At 45.1% G+C, this 18,715-nt stretch overlaps 5 protein-coding genes and 1 non-coding gene across 6 annotated transcripts; 2 read left to right on the top strand and 4 right to left on the bottom strand.

The window, feature by feature from the left end:
• Window positions 1–699: 699 nt before the first annotated feature.
• Window positions 700–773, bottom strand: Trnat-agu (transfer RNA threonine (anticodon AGU)). Its single transcript has one exon. It is a non-coding gene; the product is annotated as a tRNA-Thr (tRNA).
• Window positions 774–5,950: 5,177 nt separating this feature from the next.
• Window positions 5,951–6,427, bottom strand: LOC142848883 (histone H2A type 1-H). Its single transcript, XM_075971060.1, has one exon. The coding sequence runs from the start codon at window positions 6,416–6,418 to the stop codon at window positions 6,032–6,034; it is 387 nt and encodes a 128-aa protein (XP_075827175.1). The 5' UTR covers window positions 6,419–6,427; the 3' UTR covers window positions 5,951–6,031.
• Window positions 6,428–6,715: 288 nt separating this feature from the next.
• Window positions 6,716–7,135, top strand: LOC142848882 (histone H2B type 1-H-like). The gene has a single exon (XM_075971059.1). It carries the CDS (start codon window positions 6,734–6,736, stop codon window positions 7,112–7,114), a length of 381 nt encoding a protein of 126 aa, XP_075827174.1. The 5' UTR covers window positions 6,716–6,733; the 3' UTR covers window positions 7,115–7,135.
• A 6,788-nt stretch (window positions 7,136–13,923) lies between these two features.
• On the bottom strand, window positions 13,924–14,302 carry H4c9 (H4 clustered histone 9). Its single transcript, XM_075971058.1, has one exon. It carries the CDS (start codon window positions 14,279–14,281, stop codon window positions 13,970–13,972), a length of 312 nt encoding a protein of 103 aa, XP_075827173.1. The 5' UTR covers window positions 14,282–14,302; the 3' UTR covers window positions 13,924–13,969.
• A 1,253-nt stretch (window positions 14,303–15,555) lies between these two features.
• LOC142848880 (histone H2A type 1-E-like) lies at window positions 15,556–16,030 on the bottom strand. Its single transcript, XM_075971057.1, has one exon. It carries the CDS (start codon window positions 16,028–16,030, stop codon window positions 15,638–15,640), a length of 393 nt encoding a protein of 130 aa, XP_075827172.1. The 3' UTR covers window positions 15,556–15,637.
• Window positions 16,031–16,327: 297 nt separating this feature from the next.
• On the top strand, window positions 16,328–16,755 carry LOC142848879 (histone H2B type 1-H). Its single transcript, XM_075971055.1, has one exon. It carries the CDS (start codon window positions 16,329–16,331, stop codon window positions 16,707–16,709), a length of 381 nt encoding a protein of 126 aa, XP_075827170.1. The 5' UTR covers window position 16,328; the 3' UTR covers window positions 16,710–16,755.
• The last annotated feature ends 1,960 nt before the right edge of the window (window positions 16,756–18,715 follow it).

Here is an 18,715-nt window from a genome sequence, read left to right as displayed (position 1 = left end):
CTAATCAAGGCTAGCATCAAAAACAAAACGGTGTCGATGAAAAACAACACAACCGATTGTATTTATATTTCAAACAAGAAAGGTCTCATGTAATTTTCTAAGAATGAAGACGATAAACTCGGTGTGGATGTTGGCGTAGGATGTTAGCTTAGCTTTGGGGAAGTTAAGTCAGGAGGACCAGGAACCAGAAAGAATTATGACACTAAGAAAGCCTGAGTTTTTCTGTGGCATATAAAATGATAAAGACAACTCCAAATTCTTAAGGTTCTTAAAAAACTGAATGATCAGGCTATAAATTTCAGCATAACTATTTTCCTTGTTCTCAAAAGTAAAAGTGAATCCTGTTCCAAACCAAATGACATGGCTTATTATTTTTCTGGTATTGGTAATCAGAGGCCGTCATTTGACTGAAAAGGTCGGCTGGCACTGGCTAAGATATTCCACCTGAATTTCTAAAGCAGAATTCAGGTGCCACTCTACTGCAAGATAACAGAGTAGATAGCAGACCTTTCTCTCGCTTTTTGTGTCATGAGACATTTACCCTTTGGGAGCTTCGCCACAGTCAAAAGATTTCAATTCAGGGATTCACTAAGGTGGAACATTTGAGTACAGAGTGTGACCATTTATAAAATGTCACAGAGCACTTTCCACATATTTAGAGATGGTGACATTAATATGACAAAACACAATAGTGGAGAAAGGCCCCGCTGGGATTCGAACCCAGGATCTCCTGTTTACTAGACAGGTGCTTTGACCGGCTAAGCCACAGGGCCCCCCTTAAACACCTATACAATTATAGTCTATATATATTTATGGTTTGTGTGAAACAGCTATTTCCCGTATTTACTTGACCCTGCACCAAAGAAACCACACGCACGTCTCCATCTTTATACCAAGAGAATTTCCAGCATTGAAGAAATATTTTCGTAAATGTAAGGTTTAAAATTATTTCCAAATTTAAATGGTTGACAATTTTATTTCGTGGTGACTTGCGCCCCCTAGAGGGAATATTGGACGTTTTAACAGTTTCCTCATTTTCTTCTGTTCCCTAAAGTTGTTCTCCATTGGGCTTCAGTCCTTACTTTTCCAGGTATTGGAGATAAAACAATGAACAAAACAGCATAAATTTATTTTATTATAAAAGCTGGCTTCAAACTCGGAGATCTGTCTGCCCGAGTACTAGGATTAAAGCGTGGGCCGCTTTGACTGGCTCTCCTACTTTAATCTGGCAGAGAAAGCAGGCCCAGATGACGATTTCTGTAGGAAGTGTGGGCAGTGAGCTCCCACGTGCCCTCTCCTGAGATACCCCTACCCCGCCCCCACCTTTCAAAGATACCCTGGCCTTTTCTCATGATGCTGGGAGCTCTCTCTGAGCATCTCCCTCCTCTTGTTTAGTTCTTTGCCCCACGAGGTTAAAACAGACTAATTCCCTGTCCTCCAGGTTATAATAAACTAGATGGGGGACATGGAGAAATGAATAAAGAAGTGGGTGAAACGCGACAACCCCTTCCGAATGCTGTCAGAGTCTCTAACTTTGGACGTGGTGATGGGGCATCAGAGCAGACCAGAGACCTCCTCACTGCTCCTTCCCGGTCCCTTTGATGCACGGGGAAAGGTGGTGGCGAATTTAGAGGAAGGCAGCTTAGTATTAGAATGAGATTGATTTCCTTCCCTCCCTCCCTCCCTCCCTCCCTCCCTCCCTCCCTCCCTCCCTCCCTCCCTCCCTCCCTCCCTCCCTCCCTCCCTCTCTTCTCCCCGCCTCCCCCCCCTTCCTCCCTTCCTCCTACCCTCCCTCTCTTCTCGTCTCTGTCAATTTGAGACAGGGTCTTTAGAAAGTCCAGGTTTTCCTGGAACTTTGAGCCCTGACTGGCTTCAAATTTGCAACAGTCATCCTGTCTCCCAAGGGCTGGCATTCTAAGCACTGGCCACACCTGATGCTCCCTGGAATGTTCTTTTGTGGAGAAGACTGAGGGCATCTGTATTCACAAGACCTGAGAGACAGGCGCCGCTGAGTTTACAGTGCTGTGGATCTGCTTTCCTGCGGTTACCTCCCAACGCTTTCCTTTCAGACCGGCCCCATCCGCGTGTCCCTTCCCACAGTGGCCCAGACGGCATCCGTTTGTCCACACACCCTGCCACCCTGCGTTCCCCTCCTCACATAAGCACTTTTTAGTCTTTTTTTCTTTTTTCCCCCTTCCTTTGAGACAGGGTTTCTCTCCGTTAACAGGGCTAGCTCTCCAGGAATTTGAGTTGTAGACCAGGCTGACCTCGAATTTACAGAATCTGCCTGCCTCTTCTTCCCAGAGCTGGGATTAAGGGTGTACACACTACAGCCCTGAATATAGGTGGTTCTTCCTTTGCTGCCTGCCGCTACCCCGCTGAAGTTACTCTGTGCACACATAAATCATTTCTAAAGGCCAATGGCTTCATAAAAATCCTCCTGGGGGCACTTAACATCTGTCTCAGGAGGAAAGCTAAAGATTTTTCCACCGTTTCTCAGCTCCCTCTACGCGCCTATGTGGGTATTTTACTAGAGGCAGAATGGCCAGTTTACTCAGTTCCCCCACCCCTTTTGAGAGAGAACACATTTTTATTTTTTTTTTAATTAAAAAAACCCAGAAGAAAAGGAAAATATTGATAAGCACAGTGCAGTTGGTTGGTTCAGGACAGTGGTGGCTTTGAACACTGAGGTGATAGTTTACATTTGTACCAGGAGACTTTGCATTGCCCGTTACTGTCAACTCCTAAACCCAACATCAGCTTTGGAACCTACAATGTTTAGGGTGATATATAATGTATATAGTAAAAAAACCAAATAATGCATGGTGGTAAACCTCTACAATAAAATCTTCCCATTTGTATGTATTTAAAGGATTTTGTGTAGTAATTTGGAGCAGAGGGGCTGCGTCCCCAGCACCCCGGCCACCCACATGCTAGCTTATGCCCGAAATAACAACACACAAACTGTATTCATTTAAACACTGTTTGGCCCATTTCTATGTAGTCTCTTCTCGGCTAACTCTCGCACCTGGACTAGCCCATTTCTAATCATCTTCATAGCACCGCTAGGTGCGCTTACCAGGAAGATTCTAGCGTACGTCCATCCTGGGTCGGATCTTCATCTTGTGCATCTTCCCGGGAGCGGGGAGCATGGTGTCTTTCTCTGAGGCATCTTACCTCACTTCCTCTTCCTCCCAGCATTCTGTTCTGTTTACTCCACCCACCTATGTTCTAAGCTATGAGCCCAAGCAGTTTGTTTATTACTTAACCAATGAAATCAACAGATTGATATATGACACTTCCACATCAATTTTGGTTGTCTCTGTGCTTGGTCATCTCTTTAAATGCTCCTGGGTTGCACTTCTTTTTTGTAGTGCTGGGGACTGGACTCAGGGTCCCATGCATACAAAGCAAACACTCTACCAGCTGAACCACACTCCCAGTCCTGTGGCTTGCATCTTGCACATGAACATCTCTTAGACTGTTTGTCCATGTTGTGAGGCTGACATATTCTCCATGATGACACCCAGCGGGTGTGTTTCATACTCTAATCTAGCAGACTGTAGATCTCAGATCTGGTCATATTGGCTGCTGTCTGTTTTCTTAACATTAGGTCCTTGATCAAATTTACTTTTTTTTTCCCGCACAATTGAACCATTGAGGTTATTGTAACGGGAAAGCACTGTTCTAGAAACTCAGGGTCTTGTCGGGTGGTGGTGGTGGTGCACATCTTTAATCCCAGCACTCGGGAAGCTGAGGCAGGTGGATCTCTGTGAGTTTGAGCCCAGCCTGGTTTACAGGAGCTAGTTCCAGGACAGCCAGGGCTGTTACATAAAGAAACCCTGTCTTGAAAGAAAGAATGTCTAGATTTTAATTTTTAGGGTGAGTCATCTAGATAAGTACCTTAGGTTCTTTTTTATATCAAAGAGAAGGAGAACAACACCAGCTGGTTTTCTGTTTGTCTTCAATACTAGGGAATGTACCAGTATTGATTCCTGCTAGGGAAATCTTTAGAATAGAAAATGGTAACATACCAACAGAACCTGCACAGGGGCGAGTGATACAAATAGTCACATTCTGAGCCTCTGAAGCCTGTAAAATAACAGCGCCCCTCTTCCCCAGCTGAGAATGCAATGTCAGATCCCTTGCGGAGGGTCAGCCACATCTTCTGACCTATCCATCACCTTTCCAAAGCGGAGAAGCTAAAGCCCCACAGAAGGGTGGTACATAGATGACTGCCTTATGTCCTGATAAACTCAAAGATCAAAAAAGGCAGAGTCCTCTTTCCTCAAGCCATAAAGGTGCAGAATTTCCTTCCTTTGTTTCATGGGTTGCTGTGGGACCTCCTTTTCCGGCTTCTCTTGCTGCAAGGGGCTGTGGTTATTGAACACACCCGATATCCTGAATTCTTTCTCAGCAGGAACTCCCAGGTCACACTAACTACATGAGCTTTGTGGGCTCTGAGGTCAAGTTTACTGAACTGGGAATCTGCGTTATTTAAACACACTAATAACTAAGCTCTACTCTTTGAGCAGAGCACATGTAATTTTATGCTGATTGTTCATCTGGCTTTTTAAGCTGTTAATTGTGTCAGAATGAGGACTGTATCCTCCTCACTACCAGATAGGCTCTGGGCAAGAATTCCTGAGTTTCTACTACTATGAGCAGTAGGATTTGCACTATTGTGGGAATTAAAAAAAAACTGATCTAAATTTTATCATCCATTTCACATACATACATACATACATGCACACCATGAACTTTTTTGGGGGGTCCATATCCATATAAAACCAGGTAGTTAGTGAGAAGAGCACACAAAAATAAAGTAGGTGAAGGATTGAACATGAATACTTTGTTGTGTAGAACTTTAGGCTGAGCCCTCTCAGCCTCAGTACCTTAGTGCTTTCCCCCTCCATGGGAACCTAACAACTACACATGCACACACTGAAATGTTGGGAACTTTCCATCATCTACCTGAGTCCTTGTGAATGTTCTCCAAATAGAACTCAGTTATTAAATGGGGGCAAAATAACCCTCAGGTGCTGACTCAGTTCCTGGTGTTTTGACTCAGTCCCTGGGAAAAGGGCAAAGTGACCCTCAGATGTTCCCTCTTACCTCATCTGATCTGGCAACCGCTCTCCAGCCAATTATTGGTAATAGCCCCTTTAAGTAAGTCAATCATAATAGTTAAACAACAAACTCCCCACCCTATATAGGTTTAGGACACAGAGCTTTACCTAATGTATTTATTTGTGACTTTGGCTGCCCCCTTCTCTGTGCTCAGTAATGCAATAGATCACCCGTAGCTCCCCATCTCTCAGAATTCTGAGATAAGTTTGTGCCAGCTAGCTCCTGCATAACTCTGAGCTTTAAGTGCATCTCACACTGAAGATGGACCATAATTTCTTACACTTGTGAATATTGCTGCTAGGAAGCAGCTTTGATGTTTGAGCTAACAAAGCTTTCTGATTTTTTAGAAGTAGTTTATCTGGTACACTTTATGTGATAAATTATTTTTGACTTGTTTTTGATAAAATACCTCTATAATACTAGTTGCTACACACCTTATTCTGTTCTGCATTTTTTTCCGGGAGTATCTACCACCTGATATCCCGTACCTTCGTTTCCCCAGCTGGAAGCAATTTCCACGAGGATATTTCCTAGGCTGTATTATCCAGAGGTATCCTCAAAAACGTACCATTAACGCCGGGCCAAGAGTTTGCCAGAATGACATTTAGCAGACCATAATTATGTTCTGTAGTAGAGGATGAGTTAAGAATGCTATCCTTTATTGAAGGTTAATATTTAGGCAAGATTCTCAAAATCCAAACTGACTCAGAACATAAAAACGTTGTGACACTTAACTGTAATGGTAATTAGCCCCTAAACGACCCTGATAACTATACTTTTGTCGGTAGACAAAAACACCGTATGTATTTAAAAATGAGTTTTAAGTTTCCGTGCAGCAGCTGCTTTTTAGACTATATGAGTGGCTCTGAAAAGAGCCTTTGGTGGGATTATCAAAATCTGCTCACTTGGCCTTGTGGCTGCTCTCGGTCTTCTTGGGCAGCAGCACCGCCTGGATGTTGGGCAGGACGCCGCCCTGCGCGATCGTCACGCGGCCCAGCAGCTTGTTGAGCTCCTCGTCGTTGCGGATGGCCAGCTGCAGGTGGCGCGGGATGATGCGCGTCTTCTTGTTGTCGCGGGCCGCGTTGCCAGCCAGCTCCAGGATCTCGGCCGTCAGGTACTCCAGCACGGCCGCCAGGTACACCGGGGCGCCGGCGCCCACCCGCTCTGAGTAGTTGCCCTTGCGGAGGAGGCGGTGCACGCGGCCCACGGGGAACTGCAGGCCGGCGCGGGAGGAGCGGGTCTTGGCCTTGGCGCGAGCTTTGCCACCTTGCTTTCCGCGTCCAGACATACTGGAAACCTTAACAAGCTGGAGGTTATGAAACCAAACCGGGCCAACTCCCTTGGCTTTTATAGTCAAGCCACGGCGCGAAAAAGGAGAAACATCATTGGTCAACATTCTGAGTTCATTTTAACCAATGGAAACGAGGTTTGGGAACTTTTGTATTCTGATTGGATCAAAATAGACCCAACCTTTTTCTCTGAGTGTCCACTAACAAGACACAGAACACTTCACTCCATTTGCATACGAAGCGCTAGATAAGGCGTACACAAGGCATGTTTACTTTGGTTTCCCGTTGGTGTTTTATCCCTGCGGTTCTCCATCATGCCTGATCCTGCAAAGTCAGCTCCCGCCCCGAAGAAGGGCTCCAAGAAGGCCGTGACCAAGGCCCAGAAAAAGGACGGCAAGAAGCGCAAGCGCAGCCGCAAGGAGAGCTACTCGGTGTACGTGTACAAGGTGCTGAAGCAGGTCCACCCCGACACCGGCATCTCTTCCAAGGCCATGGGCATCATGAACTCGTTCGTCAACGACATCTTCGAGCGCATCGCGGGCGAGGCGTCGCGCCTGGCGCATTACAACAAGCGCTCGACCATCACGTCCCGGGAGATCCAGACGGCCGTGCGCCTGCTGCTGCCCGGGGAGCTGGCCAAGCACGCCGTGTCCGAGGGCACCAAGGCCGTCACCAAGTACACCAGCGCCAAGTAAACTTTCCAAGTGACTATTAACACCACCAAAGGCTCTTTTCAGAGCCACTAAGTTCTCGGTATTAGAGCTGCCAACATGAATGAGTTCTAGGGCAAGGTTCTGGAACCCTTTACGCAGACCGCGATTCTGGTACCAGGTGTAGTGCATAAATACACAAGGGTAACGCAAAGAACTGTCTGTGTCAGTGGCTCAACGTTGTGTCCTGAGAAGCCACAGACTGCAGGTTAAAAATGGCGTGAACTTTGGACGTAAGGAAGTATTAATGAAGTTTAGGTTGCATTGTTTCCTGGCCTAATTTGTTAGAAGTAGAGATTAGGGCTGAAAATGTAAAGTTCAGCTGGTGCAGAAAAACCTGGGCTTAATTCCCATCAGTATATAAACCTGGCCTGGTGTATGGGACACATCTATGTTAGTGTCTTAAGTGGAAGTAGGATTAGAATTTTAAGGTCATGTGATGTGTTAACAAATTCTGGCCAGGTTGGTCTACTTGAGGTCTCGTGTAAGGGAGGCTAGTTTCAAAAGGGTTTTGGGGGCAGTGGTGGCGCACGCCTTTAATCCCAGCTCTGGGGAGGCAGAGGCAGGCGGATCTCTTGAGTGCAAAGCCAGCCTGGTCTACCGAGTGAATTTCAGGACAGTCAGGGCTACACAGCGAAACCCTGTCCCAGAAAACAACCCAAACCGATTTCATTACGGAAACACGCATACATTTTTGCCACTCGCTTTTCTAAATTTTGCGGGCACAGCTACTCAACACACAGAATGAATAGCTTTTGGGTGGAAGTGTACTTAGGAGGTGAGCAGGGTCAGAGTGGATATGTTTTCTAGTCATTCAAGTCTTTACTAGAGATTTGCCTGTTATGTTAATACTTTTTAAATATATCAAACGATTTTTAACATTTATTGAGTACTTAACATGTCAGACACCCATCTATATATACATGCTTATAGTGTATGAATCCATTTAATCTTTACACAAATCTGTGAGGTAGATTTTAATAGGTATCTTTTATAAATCAAAAACAGTCTAGAAGGATAGAAAGGAAATGATTTACAACTAAAAGAGCAAGGGCAGAGGCAATTGGAGAAGGGATCTATCCCACAAGTAAAGGGTACTGGTATAATGTGAGCTTTTTGGCGTATCCCAACCAGTATAAAGTTCTCTGATCTGCCCCCTTCACTTTTAACGATAGCAAAGTCTTTCTGACCCCTTAGGCAGATCTCAAGTAGCTGATGGGACAAAACACCAGCATAGTACAGCTGCCTGTTTCAGGTTCATGGAAAAGAATGAGAAACACTTTTAGGTTTCTCCAATAAGTATTCTAGCTTTCCACTATTCCGCTACACAGGGTTTTGTTTTGTCAAAAAAAAAAAAAAAAAAAGACTGGTTTTTGCTGTGTAGCGCTGGTTGATCTGGAATTCATTGTAGTCGCCTGCCTCAGTCATTTGAGGTTTTGCATTATAAACATTTGCCATCTCATCCAGCATCTGATATTAAGGGTTTTTTTTTTTTGTTTTTTAGAATGATGTTGAGCCGGGCGGTGGTTGGTGCATGCCTTTAATCCCAGAATTTGGGAGGCAGAGACAGGAGAATCTCTGTGACTTCCAGGCCAGTCTGGTCTACAAGAGCCAGGACAGGTTCCAAAGCTACAAAGAAACCCTGTCTCAAAAAAACAAAAGAAAAAAAAAAAGGAAAAAAAAAGAAAAGAAAAAGAATGATGTTGAATTCCTTCAGGTTTATTTGATTAGTCTTGGATCAAGTTTTTAGCTTCTGAGTTTTTAGCTGTTGTTTACTCTAAGTTGGTAAGCTACTTTTTCCAAGTATACCTAATCTTGATTCTAGAAAATGTATTTTCTGAGAATACACAATGTTTTAATTAAAAAAACTTGGTGGAAATAAGACCTTAACTTCCATTGTCACTACTTTTCTCTCATTTCCCTTAGCTCTCATTCTGTTTCTCTGGAGAGTACAGTGTCAACAGCTGGAATGAATCAGTCTAGATTAATGTTTGTAAGCGGCGTAAAAACCAGGCTAGCTTAATATGAAACAGCAAATTTTAATGAAGGGATGCCTTACAACACCAGGGATCCAGCGATGAGCAGGAGATACAAAAAAGAGAGACTGGCGGGGCTCTTGCCCACCAGATTTATATGTAAACATTAGCCCGAGGCGAACACGCCCCCTAATAGGCTGGGCTATCCCTACAAATGTTCTTTCATAAATACCAAAACTGATGCACAGACCTTAAATAATTTTGCACAGAACTATGAAAAGCTGGAGAAAATTCCAGGACACCCTTCTACTGCTGTTTGGTGGGCCAGCCTTCAGCAGCACAGGGCTTTGACAGGAAGCCATGGGTTGGCAAAGCTGATCTCTTCTCTCTGAGGGGGGTTAGGGAAAATGGCACTCACAAACTCTCTTGATGGTTTCCATCTTTCTTCTTTTTTCTCTCTTTATTCTCTGTCCTCTATCTCATGTTGTTTTACAGCTTTTATACCCCAACAGAATCTTCCAGGCAGTACAAGAGTTGAAAGAGTTGCATTCCATTTGTCAAGTTGATGATTACAGGTAAAACATGTTTCTCATCTCCCTCACATGATCAAACGTTTTATGTATTACAGGTGAAAAACAAATTATCCCAAGAACCCACATACATTCAAACCCAAGCAACTTGTTATAGATTTGTCGTGTGGGCGAGCAAGGTGTTCTCGTCAGGTCTTTTGCTGGCAGGCTGCATTTTGCAGTTACAGAAAAAGGGCCAACTACTTTATTACTTATCTTGGAAAAAGATAATCTTGTAAGGAATTTTAAAGGAATCACAATCCTAAACTTTTATTTACATAAAAGAATCAGTCAGCTCTACTTAAATCTTTATGGTATATATCTGTTCATTAGTATGAAATTGAGGGCAGAAATGGGTATAAGGAATTTACCATAACTTTGGACATCAACCAAACCTACCAAGGAAGAGTACATCAGCCAGTGATACTTAGGCTGCTTTGTTCTTGTTCCCTGACCATAAAAGAGTTCCACATTCAACTATGTCCCTTTCTAAAACTTTAGATTGTCTTCTTGGGTTTTTCACCTCAAAGTTATTTAACAAAAACATCTTAGTCTAACTTCATTATTTTCAAAGCTTCGTTTCAGCTGTGATGCACTCTGTGAACACATCTCCCAACAATAAGGTTAAAAGAATTTAAACCAGCTGGGCTACTGGGACACAATTGTTAGTCATTAACTTGAGCTACAATCCATGCAGCTCCTTAGGTGAGACTCTCAGACTCCAACTGTGAAACATGTCCTTGTATTCATTTCTATTCATCAAAACTCTGTATAAGCTAGCATTATTATCAAATTAGACAGTACTACTTAGGGATGGGTCATCTTTACAATCCACAGGTAAAAATGCCCAGTAGAATGGGATGTTTCCAAGAGATAAACACACAACATTACAGGCAGTGGAGCTCTCCCCACGTTCACTGACATCATGTTGGATATCAGAGAAAGAGATCTGGAACAAACATGTAAAGGCACAAGAGAAACAAAAGACATTCCAGGTCCTGCAGTCCCATGGCCTTGACTAAAAGAGATTGGCCCACCAGAGGATTCCCTTCTGGGGGGCCGACAGCTGGAACTCCAATTGCAACTAGCTGCTCCTCTCTCTGGCATGGCCAACGGCACCCTTCTCCCTTATGATTACATGATGTGTGTGTGTGTGCGTGTGTGTGTATTTATATAACGTATATATAAAACACATATAAAATATATACTTCTCATATTTCCTGCCTCTTTAGTCATTATTAGTTCCACTTAACTTTGGACAAAACAAGATTTTAATTGTATTTTTATAATCAAATTATTAAAATGTTAAATTTGCTATACCAGTGGATGATTTTGCTGAGTGGCGGCGGCAAATGTCTTTAATTCTAGCACTCGGGAGACAAAGGCAGGTGGATCTCTGAGTTAAAGGCCAGCCTGGTGTACAGAATGAGTTCCAGAACAGCTAGGGCTACACAGAGAAACCCTGTCGGGGGTGTGGGGGGGGTGGAGATTCTTTTTGTAACAGGCAGCTTATGCCTTAGGACAGTTGTGGCTCTGCTCTGACTTCCTCAGGTAACATCTGGATAGTCTTAGTCACTGCTGCAGCCGCCATTCTGTGGGAAGTTTCATTTCAAGTGCTCTAACCGTGACTGCCTATAGAATTTCTGATGCTTCACGAGGGCTCTAGGGGTCCTTTTTCTTCCTGTCCCTTTGTTCTTCTTTTCTTAGATTATAGGATGGCGCTGGAGGTGTCTTGGCTGGAATTACAATCCAATGAAATGAAAGCGGAAGACTCGATGGTTCCACACTGGTTAGGATCCCTGTTAAAATTTTGCAGTCCTTCCCTGTCAGCACCCTGACCCTTTAAGAGGCAAGCTCCGCCCACTCCCAATCTCTCCCTTCCGGCCAAGGCAAACTGGTCTCCAGTCTTCTCTTTCTCTCCCCCTGTCCCATTCTTCTTAAGAGGAAGCTTTCTGTCTCTCTTCCCCTTCCCTAACCCCACCTCCCGTCCCTCTCTTTCTCTTTCCCGCATACTCCTCCCCCTACCATACCCCTCCCAATACTCACTAAATCCACTAAATTCCCCAAACCCAAGTTCTCTCTGCATGGTGTATCTGTCTGTCCCTTACCCACCGCGGTCCCCTACCCACCATGCCCCCCCCCCCCCCCCCCCCGCGCTGTAAATCATAACAACTCCCTTCCCCCCAACACACACACTTTCAAAATGAAGTTTCTGGTGAAATTTCCAAGAAAAGTGCAAATTTAATACCTGCGATGGATTGGAGAAAGGTCTTTGGTGAAAGTTGCTAAACTGAAATTTTCATCTGATTAAGGGTGTCACTCTGGAGTGAAGAACTCTTTGCCATTCCCCTTCTCTGTAATGTTCCATTTCCCTGTCCTGCTTCTACCCGAGATTAATCGAACAGAGACTTTTATCTCTATCTGTCTTTGGAAATGTAACGGGGAAAATGAAATTTGTTCATTCTCCTAGGATTTTCTATGAATATATTCCTCTATTTGTATCTGAAAGCATAAACCCAGTTTTTTTTAACTCTAAGTTTACTGCTCAAGAGAGCTACAGCATAAATATAGTTTTCACTTAGCTATCAAGCACATTTTTAATAAGGTAAGAAGTGATATTAATTTTAATATGTTCCATATGATCCACTATGTAAAAATGGTTTCAGTATGTAAGACATTTAAGTAGACCGTATGTGTGTGTGTGTGTGTTTAAGTGCTTGAGATCTAGATTCTGTATTATACATCAAATTTCTTCACCTGTATTTCAATTACAGATGTTTTTTGTTTGAAACAAGGTCTCACCATGTATACTGTGCTGGCCTTTGGAGTTATGTAGACCAGTTTGCTTCTGCTGGAATTAAAGGTGCAAACCCAGTTTGATTTGAGTTCTCATCCAGGAAGATTCAGATTATATTATATACCTAAATTGTTCTACGCATAATTAATGTTAATCTCATAATTGAATGAATCCATTGAGGGAAAACTAAATAAAACAAGCGTTCACTTCCCCAGTCACGTGCCAGGTTGTTGGTACAGCCACATACGCCAGGACACCTTTAATGTCTGTGCTTGGGTGGGAGATAGATGCAGGCAGATCTTTGTGAGTTTGAGACCAGCCTGGTCTACACAGTGAGACCCTCTCTCAAAGAAAGCAAAATCAAACAACAAAAACTCATATATGCCTATTATTATTTGACATTCAAAGGGCAGGAATGACCTTACAATGTTGGGGCAGGATTAAAGAGCCTTCTGAAATCACCAGCTCCTTTCCTAAGGGATGCGTGTGGTCAGCGAAATGGGCTTGAACATGAAAAAAGAACTGGAGGACATTAAAGTGTTCTTTAAGAATTAAATATAAAGAATAAAAATGTCTCAGGTACGCTACTCACAACTCTCAAAGATTTAACAAAGCCAAACCGATTTCAATTGGCTCGGTAGCTGCCAATGGTTCCACGGTCGCCGTTCTAGGACTACTGCCACCACCAGCTCTCGATGGGTTGTTATTGAGAGGTTAGTATGACATACATATGGCGGTATCCAGGCCCCTATAATCTTTTTTTTTTTCTTTTGAAGACAGGGTTTACCTGTATAGCCTTGGCTGTCTTTGAACTCGCTCTGTAGACCGGACTGGCTGGCTTCGAATCCAAGAGCTTCCCCTGCCTCTTCTTGCTGGGATTAAAAGCAAGCGCCACCATAGCCTGGTGATAGTGGTGATATTTTCTCTCTTGTAATCTCAATTACTCTGGAAGCAAAAATCAAGATTACAAATTTTAGGATGGCCTGGAAGGAGCTGCTTAAGATGAAATACTTCTGGTCTAAATCTGTACAAAACACCAGACGGAAGACCCAGCCCGACAAATCACGACCAAACTAAAATGATGGAAACACAGCAGTTATGACCTGGTAATGAAATGGCTGTTTCTTTATCGTTTCAGTGTAATAAACCACAGGAAAACCTTAACACACTTTAGTTATCTTCCTTACATTGTAATCCTGGAGGATTTAAACTACAGCTAAACATACATTGAGTGGAAGCAAGTTAAAAGTTTTCGACTGAGGCCTACAGTCCACGTACACGCGCATTTTAAGTCCTAAACCTTCCACCCTCGGACCCCCCCCCAATCTGAGTTGGGTTCTGGAAAGGCAGAGTTGGGCCTCGATCCCACAACCCAGCTCAAAGGCTGCAGTTCCTAAAGCCTTCTTTATAAACAAATCCAACGGGCCAAGCTCCTTTGTTGACTGCGTGGTGGCCCTAAAAAGGGCCTTTGTGTAACAGTGCGGAAGCCGCTGGCAACTCAGCCGCCGAAGCCATAGAGGGTGCGGCCCTGGCGCTTGAGCGCGTAGACCACGTCCATGGCGGTGACGGTCTTGCGCTTGGCGTGCTCCGTGTAGGTGACCGCGTCGCGGATCACGTTCTCCAGGAACACCTTCAGCACCCCGCGGGTCTCCTCGTAGATGAGGCCGGAGATGCGCTTGACTCCTCCGCGCCGGGCCAGGCGGCGGATGGCGGGCTTGGTGATGCCCTGGATGTTGTCGCGCAGGACCTTGCGGTGGCGCTTGGCGCCTCCTTTGCCCAGGCCTTTCCCGCCCTTGCCACGACCAGACATCGCTAACTCAGAGGAAGAAAACCCGACTGACGGCGTGCCTTAGCCACCAGGGCTCTCTTATAGGGAATGTGCGGACCGGAGTGAAAACAGGAAGCGCCAGGCGGAAGTGCCTGCGGCTGGAGGAGGGGCCCTCAGCAGCGCAGGAGTCCCGCGGCCTTTTCAATTCTATTTTACTTCATTTAAAAACAAAGTCTGCTTTCACCCTTTAATGTGATTCCTGCCCAACCCTTAAACAAGAAAAATTTAGCAGTATGGGATGTACCTGGAAAGGAAGCAAATTCTGTCATTTACATTTACGTTTCCTTTTAGCGTTTTGTATAGGACGATGCTATTTAACTTGGAATACCTTTTAATAAATCAAACAATAAAGTGTGAAAAAAATCACTAATTGAGCCACGCAGCTAAAATTCTTTAAATGTTTTATCAAGGGAATCATTTAAACTGCTGTCATTACTATTTTCCACTCTTATTTTGAAACAGTTTCCTTAATGTATTTGACGTGTTGATTGCTGTGTAGAACAGGCAGGCTCTCTTCGCGAATGATAGTATTAAAGGCTTGCAGCACAACACATGGTTATACTTTTTAAGTCAAAATTTGAAATAATTTAAGTATGAAGAAGTAAAGCGAAATTATACTTTTGTTATAACAGATTATAAATGCGGAAGGAATTTCAATTAGAAGTTTCAGGGAAATCAGATTTTCGATTTTATAATATTTAACCTGTCCGCGGCCCCTCCCACCCCCGGCCTCGTCCCCCGAGACGGTTTCTCTATTTCTGATTGTCCTAGAACTCAGTAGACCAGCCTGTCCTCCGAGTGTCTCTGCCTCCCACGTGCTGAGATTAAAAGGGCATGTCTCACCACTGCCTGAAGTTTACATAAATCTTGTCAAGACATAAATCTCACATGGGAGGTGGAGGTAGGTGGTTTCACAGACTATTAAGGGAAAATGCGGCTCCACTTGCCGAGGATATAGCCACGCAGAGCTCTCGGTGACATAAGAAAACCAAAAGCCTGACCCTAGAGTGAACTAGTGAGTCTCTAGGCATAGACCGCCAAATCCGAAACACCGAGTGCGTCCTACCTTCGGAAACTGTACCCTTCTATACTTTAGATAGGAGTAAGCTTTGTCCAGACTGTGGCAGGTTTCACCTCTAATCCTGTTATTTATGTCCGGTACTTGAAAGCCACGAAGAGTCCGGACACAAAAGTGTTCCAACCAATTTACTGAACCTAGTTTGTTTCCGTACATCTGTGTTCCACTCGATGACAAAGGTAAATGTCAAGCCTCTTTTTAGAAAATGTGGGTGGCTCTGAAAAGAGCCTTAGATTTGCGTTAGAACTAACCAAAGGAAGTTATTTCCCCTTGGCCTTGTGGCTGCTCTCGGTCTTCTTGGGCAGCAGCACCGCCTGGATGTTGGGCAGGACGCCGCCCTGCGCGATCGTCACGCGGCCCAGCAGCTTGTTGAGCTCCTCGTCGTTGCGGATGGCCAGCTGCAGGTGGCGCGGGATGATGCGCGTCTTCTTGTTGTCGCGGGCCGCGTTGCCAGCCAGCTCCAGGATCTCGGCCGTCAGGTACTCCAGCACGGCCGCCAGGTACACCGGGGCGCCGGCGCCCACCCGCTCCGCGTAGTTGCCCTTGCGGAGGAGACGGTGCACGCGGCCCACGGGGAACTGCAGGCCGGCCCGGGAGGAGCGGGTCTTGGCCTTGGCGCGAGCCTTGCCGCCCTGTTTGCCTCGTCCAGACATCTCGCAAATTTAGTAGCCCTTAGCAGCTGTGTAGACGAAAATGGCAAGAGCTTGAGCTTTATAGTTTTCTCCGGGAGCGAAAAAGAACCCTTCCAATTGGCTGTCTTTTTTTTTCTTTATTTAGACCAATGGGAAACGTTTGTGCCATCGCGTATTTCTATTGGGCACTACTCAAGATGACATCACCGAAATATCACCCACTCAAAAGTCTCTGTTTTTCTAAACCTCATTTAAATAATCCCCTTTTAAAAGGGAAGGGCCAACAGGTTCAGTGTTAGTGTTCCTGCATTGTGTCAATATGCCTGATCCTGCGAAATCTGCTCCCGCCCCGAAGAAGGGCTCCAAGAAGGCCGTGACCAAGGCGCAGAAGAAGGACGGCAAGAAGCGCAAGCGCAGCCGCAAGGAGAGCTACTCGGTGTACGTGTACAAGGTGCTGAAGCAGGTCCACCCCGACACCGGCATCTCTTCCAAGGCCATGGGCATCATGAACTCGTTCGTCAACGACATCTTCGAGCGCATCGCGGGCGAGGCGTCGCGCCTGGCGCATTACAACAAGCGCTCGACCATCACGTCCCGGGAGATCCAGACGGCCGTGCGCCTGCTGCTGCCCGGGGAGCTGGCCAAGCACGCCGTGTCCGAGGGCACCAAGGCCGTCACCAAGTACACCAGCTCCAAGTGAGCGCGCCCATCTCGCTCTTAACCCAAAGGCTCTTTTCAGAGCCACATACCTATTCGAGCAAGAGAGCTGTACTTGTTTTACTGGTAATTTTAATAATTACTCCCTTCCCAGGTCGAAGATCGCTGCATACAGACAGCTTGGGATAAAACTGGGGCAGAGTGACTCAGTTTTCCTGCTTTATTTGTCTACACCTTGGTTGGTGCTAGATATGTCCCTTTGCATCGTCAAGCAGCAGTCTTTTATTCCTAGGAGATTTTGCTTGTATCAACCATAAGCAAAATCCACGAGACTAAACTTTAAAAATGCGCTATTAAAGCTTCGTGTCACGTTAAACTACTCAGTATCCAGCTGTAGAGCTCCAATTGTCTGATATCTGGGATTCACTCAGGATCTGAAATGTTTTGGCAGTTCTTCATCCTCCCCTTCCCGTGTATACACACTTGTATACTCAGTTCAGCTCCACTCCACATGTACTTGTATTTTGCATTCACCTCCGTGGTCAGGTATCAAGGTGTTGGCCCCCAGTGCAACCAAGGCTGCTACTTCCTAGTGGTCCCATGACCTCTGCGGGGACACCAGCCCTGCCACAAAGGTGCCAAGCCTCGGCTTCTCTGACCTTTCCAATCCATTCCAACCGAGGCTTCATCTTCAATGGCCTCTCCTTGGCCACTCAGTGCCAACCGACCCTTAGCAGTTCTTTGTGACTCCTTCCTGCCTTCAAACCCAGCATGGCATGGGGGCTTCCACATTACTGAGTTTTACTTTCAGCTTGAGATTCGGCCTTACTTATTTACCCGAACTGGAGCACAGCTTTTGTGTGCTTACCCTGAGAAATACTTTCCAGTTTTTTGACTGAACGATATGCTGGTCTGGAACTAATCACAGTGGAATTTTTCAGCCTCAGCTAGCCAGCATCTATTGTTCCAGCAAAACAAATGTTTAACTTCGCTACTACTGGTCTCTTGTTAACCACAGCCGATTCTTCAGCCTCCTTAGTGAACAGAAACTGCAGTATATTTAAAATATGACACGAGTGGCCTAGAGCACTGCTCTCTACCTTTGTATTGCTGTCACCGTTTAATACAGTTCTTCATGTTGTGGCGAACCCCAACCACAAAGTTGGTTTTGTTCCTACTACATAGCTGTAATTTTGCTACTGGTTAATTAATTTTTATGTTTTGTGCATTGGAGTTTTGCCTGCATTTATAGATCTTGGAATTAGAGTTGTGAGCTGCCTGCCATGTGGGTGAGCGCTGGGAATTGAAACCAGGTTCTCTGGGAAAGCAGCTGAGTCATCTCTCCAGACCTTGCAGCTGTTAGACATTGTCAAATGGGTCACAACCACAGGTTGAGAACCCGGGGTCTAGAGTCTCCCATCAAGGAAAGTTCAAAGTCTCTCTGAAATGTCTTAAGTAGGTCCCCCGTCCGGCATCTGCATTTCCCTCAGCATTATCTCCCAAGATCTCAAACAGCTCATTAATCTCTACATTCAAAGACTTCTACAGTCCAAAGCTCCAAAAATGTGTCCACAATCCTTTCACAAACCTCATGGTCAAATCCATCACAACAACACCTCTCTCTTGTACCCATTTTTTTTTTCCTAGTTTGGTTTTGGTTCATTTGATACCATGACACAAAGCAACTTGAAGAGTAAAAAGTTTATTTGGTTTATAGGTTATAGTCCATCATCTGGGGAAGTCAGGCAGAGTTTAAGGCAGGAACTGAAGCAGAGACGATGAAGGAATGGCTTGCTCAGTTACCTACTTTATAGAACCTAGAGGAACTCCGACATCATATAGAAACTAACAAAATGTTCCAGGCATGCTCATCCCCATGGAGGCTGTTAGGTATGATCTTCAGAAGAGCCTCTCCGCTGACGCAAAATAACTCCAATTGGACCAGATTAGACCAAATCAAAGATGCCCCCGTTTAATGAATGCAGCGGGAGCACGGGTGGGGGGGGGGAAGGTAAGACAGAGAGGGAGAGATCATCAAAACCCGCGACC

This window comes from Microtus pennsylvanicus, chromosome 4 (genome assembly GCF_037038515.1).
Source record: "Microtus pennsylvanicus isolate mMicPen1 chromosome 4, mMicPen1.hap1, whole genome shotgun sequence".
In the NCBI taxonomy this organism is placed as follows: domain Eukaryota; kingdom Metazoa; phylum Chordata; class Mammalia; order Rodentia; family Cricetidae; genus Microtus; species Microtus pennsylvanicus.
The sequence above is the reverse complement of the archived record's forward strand: the minus strand, read 5'-3'. Positions and strand labels throughout refer to the sequence as shown.

Bases quoted from the DNA above. Each gene is read 5' to 3' on its own strand.
- LOC142848883 (XM_075971060.1), bottom strand. From the start codon at position 6,418: ATGTCTGGACGCGGAAAGCAAGGTGGCAAAGCTCGCGCCAAGGCCAAG.
- LOC142848882 (XM_075971059.1), top strand. From the start codon at position 6,734: ATGCCTGATCCTGCAAAGTCAGCTCCCGCCCCGAAGAAGGGCTCCAAG.
- H4c9 (XM_075971058.1), bottom strand. From the start codon at position 14,281: ATGTCTGGTCGTGGCAAGGGCGGGAAAGGCCTGGGCAAAGGAGGCGCC.
- LOC142848880 (XM_075971057.1), bottom strand. From the start codon at position 16,030: ATGTCTGGACGAGGCAAACAGGGCGGCAAGGCTCGCGCCAAGGCCAAG.
- LOC142848879 (XM_075971055.1), top strand. From the start codon at position 16,329: ATGCCTGATCCTGCGAAATCTGCTCCCGCCCCGAAGAAGGGCTCCAAG.